The sequence below is a fragment of the Echinops telfairi genome, unplaced genomic scaffold (assembly GCF_000313985.2).
Source record: "Echinops telfairi isolate 266 unplaced genomic scaffold, ASM31398v2 ScPeMD7_10;HRSCAF=50, whole genome shotgun sequence".
Taxonomy (NCBI): Eukaryota; Metazoa; Chordata; class Mammalia; order Afrosoricida; family Tenrecidae; genus Echinops; species Echinops telfairi.
This window is the reverse complement of record NW_022103907.1, coordinates 1,471,238-1,472,227: the sequence shown is the minus strand read 5'-3', so window position 1 is coordinate 1,472,227 and position 990 is coordinate 1,471,238. Positions and strand designations below refer to the sequence as shown.

Genomic DNA, 990 nt, shown 5'->3' with positions numbered 1-990 from the left:
CAGCAGGAGAGCTGCAAGGGCCACAGCTGCCCTTGGGCCACAGTTGAGTGCAGGGGAATGGCTATACCCCTCCAGCCAGCCCTGGGCCTTGAAATTCTTCCCCAGGCCTCCTGGAGTGGGCAGACCCCAAAGGAGGCACGTTGCCTCTAGAGCTTGATTGGTCCTGAGCAGTTTTAACCAGAGAGCCTCAGCTGAGTTAGGAGACCTTCCTCGTCCTGGACGGTGGTCTTTTCTCCTGTCAGGCAAGCTTAGGGTGGAAGGGTTCTGGAAGGTCAGAACACATAGCCTCTCCCCTGCCCCTCCCCCTTCTCCTTGGTTTGCTAGTGAAGGGAGGAAGCTCAGTCAGTGCCCAGCAGTACCCTCTCCCCAGAGGACTGGCGCACATACAGGCAAGGGATTCTGCAAAAGCAAAAGAAACGGACCATTTGTCACTTTCCAAATCCCTAAGCCCTGGAGACCCTGAAGCCAAAGAGAAACAGTATGAATGTCCGCAGGTAGGGACCCATCTCTCCTAGTGCTCAGAGCTTTGTGTCTGACTTACTTGACCCTGGGACAAAATGCTTACTTGTTTGTTTCTTATTTATCTCAGAGGATAAATTTTCAGGAAGATTGGAAGATAATAACGTTGTTTATAGGAGGCAATGACCTCTGTTCTTCTTGCAAAGACCCGGTAAGTCTCCCTGGTCCTGAACTTGACTCCCTCGTGGGGAAGGGCTCATGGTGCAGGGCAACTGGGCTGGGACCGCGCCCATGTGCTGGCCCGGACCCGCCTGGGTTGAAGCCTGAGACCTAGAGGGCATTCACCTCCTGGGATAGCTGGCAGGACTAGCAGGACTGATCTTGAGATGGATCTTGATAAGGTTTCCTTTCTATCAAGGGAGACATAGCGTTCTAGACACCAGGATAGCACTAGGTGATATAGAAAAGTCTCGCCTGTCTCCATAGATAATGACAAGGCCAAGTCAGCCCCCTTCTCCGGGATTGCCCGGC

At 53.3% G+C, this 990-nt stretch overlaps 1 protein-coding gene across 1 annotated transcript in view; it reads left to right on the top strand.

Moving 5' to 3' along the window:
• Positions 1-990, top strand: part of LOC101655063 (phospholipase B1, membrane-associated-like) — a 170,554-nt gene that overhangs the window by 103,137 nt on the left and 66,427 nt on the right. Inside the window, exon 14 of the mRNA XM_013006835.2 lies at positions 590-670. Coding sequence (XP_012862289.2) covers positions 590-670 — 81 coding nt within the window. The remainder of the gene's footprint in view (positions 1-589; positions 671-990) is intronic.